Source organism: Rhinopithecus bieti, unplaced genomic scaffold, assembly GCF_001698545.2.
Source record: "Rhinopithecus bieti isolate Rb0 unplaced genomic scaffold, ASM169854v2 scaffold_7681, whole genome shotgun sequence".
In the NCBI taxonomy this organism is placed as follows: domain Eukaryota; kingdom Metazoa; phylum Chordata; class Mammalia; order Primates; family Cercopithecidae; genus Rhinopithecus; species Rhinopithecus bieti.
The window spans coordinates 3928088-3931632 of NW_016806571.1; the positions used below are offsets into that span (position 1 = coordinate 3928088).

The following is a 3545-nucleotide window of genomic DNA, read 5'->3' on the forward strand; positions in this document are numbered from 1 at the left end:
CAGCTACAGTTTAAGAAAATAAAAGGAGAAAGAAACTCAACAAATATTTTTGATACACATATATGCATATTCATTCTTTCAATAAATCCTTTTGACATTCCTATGAAGGAAAGCACATTATTATTATTAGAAAATTACCACCATAAACCTTGTTTTCTTTTGTGCTCAACTGAGATCAACTTCCCTGCAAAGAGTATGTCTGTTGAGCCTTGTTTTCACTGAGGAATCTAGAGTGCCAGAAGCTAAGAGGTTCAGTGGGCCCTTGAGTTGACATTAAGATTGTTCTGCAGCATCCAGGTCTGACTGTCCTTCCCTTCTCCTTGGAATTCAAAGCCTGCTGAGCTTCTTTTGGTTCCATAGGACACAGCAATAAGAACATCCAAATCAGATAATGAGGGAAAAGGTCTGTCTCTTATATTTATTATGAAATATTAATATGACTCATGGTTTTGAAAAACTGTTAAGATGGTACTATGTGGAAAAGGAACCAATTAAACCATAAGCTCCAGAAAAGCAAGACATGCATCTTAGTTATCTTTATCCTTCCTCAGGGACTAACAGAGGACCTTGATCAATAATTCTGTGGAATTAGGCCAGGCGTGGTGGCTCACGTCTGTAATCCCAGCACTTTGGGAGGCCAAGGTGGGAGGATTACCTGAGGTCGGGAGTTCAAGACCAGCCTGGCCAACATGGTGAAACCCCGTCTCTACTTAAAAATTAGCTGGGTGCAGTGGCATGCGCCTATAATTCCAGCTATTCGGGAGGCTGAGGCAGGAGAATTGCTCGAACCCGCAAGGAGAAGGTTGCAGTGAGCTGAGATCGCGCCACTGCACTCTAGCCTGAGCTACAGAGCGAGACTTTGTCTCAAAAAAAAAAAAAAAAGAAAAGAAAAAAGAAAAAAAAAATTCTGTGGAATTGAAAAAATAAGACCAGGAATAAAAGTCTGTCATTGATCCTGTACACTCATATTTTATTTGGCTTTTTAATTCTACAATGAATGCCCCTATTATGCATTTTATATATGAAAACAGATCTAAAGAAGGCATATAGGTTCACAAAGGGGATGTTAGACTCACCATTTTGGGCAGCCGTTGTGTGCCTCCTGCTCCTGGTAAGGCCCCAGCAAGACTTCAGGGACACCTAATACTGTTTTCTGTCTTTTGTTGCTATTCTGTATTGGCATGAAATGGCAAGCTTTGAACAAATTAAAGAAAATTAGAATGTTAGAAAATGTGACTTAGTATGTGACTTAGTAGTTAGAAAATGTGACTTAAATGAGATCGATAAGGGTCTAAAGATTACTTATAAAGCAGGAATGTGCTCACAGAAAAAACTGAAATTCCTTAGGCTGGCATTTAATAATTTCTAGAATTTACCTTTTTAGCCTTTTTTTCATACTTTTCCTCTAATTTACTAATCTCTTTTGGGCTGTAGATCTCCTGAAAATCTACTGAAAGCTACAGAAGCTCTCAAGAGAAAAATGCACACACAATTTTATATGGACCCCAGGTTAAAAAGCCCTGGACTCTCCAATCAAGCACGTCTACTTATGGTGTCCTAGTTGGCTTTGTTTTGCCTTTGCTCACACTATACCATATGTGGAATTGTTTTGCCCTCCATATTCTGGTTAATCAAATTCTGCTTATAGTTTAGGGCCAGGCCCAGGTTTTCTTAATTAATATAGTCATGTGTCACATAACGAGGGGGATATGTTCTGAGAAACGTGTCATTAGGCAATTTTGTTGTTGCGTGAACATCGCAGAGTGTACTTACACAAACCCAAATGGCAGAGCCTGCTACACATCTAGGCTATATGGGATAGCCAGTTGCTCCTAGCCCAGCGGTACCCAGCCTTTTTGACACCAGGGACTGGTTTCTCAGAAGACAATTTTTTCTAAGAACTGGGGGTGGGGTGGGAGGGAGTGGTTTTAGGATGAAACTGTTCCACTTCAAATCATCAGGCATTAGAGGCCGATGGAGTGCATAACCTGGATCCCTCTCATGTGCAGTTCACAACAAGATTCCTGCTCTTATGAGAATCTAATGCCACTGTTGATATGACAGGAGCTAGAACTCAGGTGGTAATGTTCACTCGCCCACTGCTCACCTCCTGCTGTGGGGCCCAGTTCCTAACAGGCTATGTCCTGGGGATTGGGGACCCCTGTCCTAAGGGGCTACAAACCTGGACAGCATGTGACTGTACTGAATACTGTAGGCAACTGTGGCACAGTGATAAGCATTTCTTTATAGAAATGCTTATCAGAAAAGGTATAGAAAAATGTAGTGTTATAGTCTTATAGAACCACTGTTGTATATGCAATTGGTCATTGAAACGTTATGTGGCAAATGACTGCATATGTAAAAGTGTCTGGCACAGAGTTCAGCATGTGGAAAGTGCTCAATGAATGTTTTCTTTTCCCCTTCTTTTTTTTCCTACATGTTCGGGTCTAGTAAGCATCTCTTCTCTCAAGTCTTCTATTATTTACCAACTTTACTACTGACAAAGCACTTATATTATGCTTTGTGAGTCTCAACCAGACTTAAGTAGCTTAAGAGCATAGATCACACTTCTGAATCTTTGCCCTGCAAACTCGAACCAGATTTTTACAACTCAAAAGGACATTAGAGATGCAGTTCAAATGAAAACATCACACCTTCATTTACTTGCTCTGTGCCACTTGCTCTGTGTCATGTGGATTAAGGATTAAAACCTATCCAGAAGTTTGATAACTAAAAACAAAGCTAGACAGGCATGGTGGCTCACACCTATAATCCCAGCACTTTGGGAGGCCGAGGCAGGTGGATCACCTGAGGTCAGGAGTTTGAGACCAGCCTGGCCAACATGGTGAAACTCCATCTCTACTAAAAATACAAAAATTAGCTAGTCATGGTGATGCACACCTGTAATCCCAGCTGCTGGGGAGGCTGAGGCAGGAAAATTGTTTGAAGCCGGGAGGCAGAGGTTGCAGTGAGCTAAGATGGTGTCATTGCACTCCAGCCTGGGAGACAAGAACAAAATTCCATCTCAAAACAAAAAACAAAGCTGATTCTCCTCCAGAAACTTTTTCCAGGCAAAGCAGTAGCCTAAGGGTTTATAGTTGATGAATGCCACCAATGAATTGGACAGTATCTCAATAACTTTAGAATATCTATACCTCAAGTCCTCCTCCCAGGCAGGATCCATTGATGGCAGCCACAACAGGCTTTGGGGACTTTTCAAGTTTCTCTAATATTTTCTGTGCTTCTTGTGATAGCTGTGTTACTTCTTGAAGGGTCTTGCAAGCGGATAACATGCTGCATTATCCACAAAAGTAGAGAACAGAGAAAAAGATAAAACTGTAACTTATTTGGTTCAATACTTATTCACTATACACTTACCCTATCATGCATTAATATTTGGTAATGAATCTTCAAATACTCAGAAGGTTAAGAATGATTTTGCAGGGCCGGGCATGGTAACTCACGCCTGTAATCCCAGCACTTTGGGAGGCCGAGGTGGGCGGATTACAAGGTCAGGAGATCGAGACCATCCTGGCTAACACGGT

The 3545-nt window shown here is 41.2% G+C and overlaps 1 protein-coding gene across 1 annotated transcript in view; it reads right to left on the reverse strand.

The window, feature by feature from the left end:
- The window catches only part of HADHA (hydroxyacyl-CoA dehydrogenase trifunctional multienzyme complex subunit alpha), a 63106-nt gene that overhangs the window by 45701 nt on the left and 13860 nt on the right, over positions 1-3545 (reverse strand). The window contains 4 exon segments of the mRNA XM_017876865.1: positions 1077-1123; positions 1126-1155; positions 1158-1194; positions 3156-3294. Of these exon segments, the coding sequence (XP_017732354.1) occupies positions 1077-1123; positions 1126-1155; positions 1158-1194; positions 3156-3294 (253 nt within the window).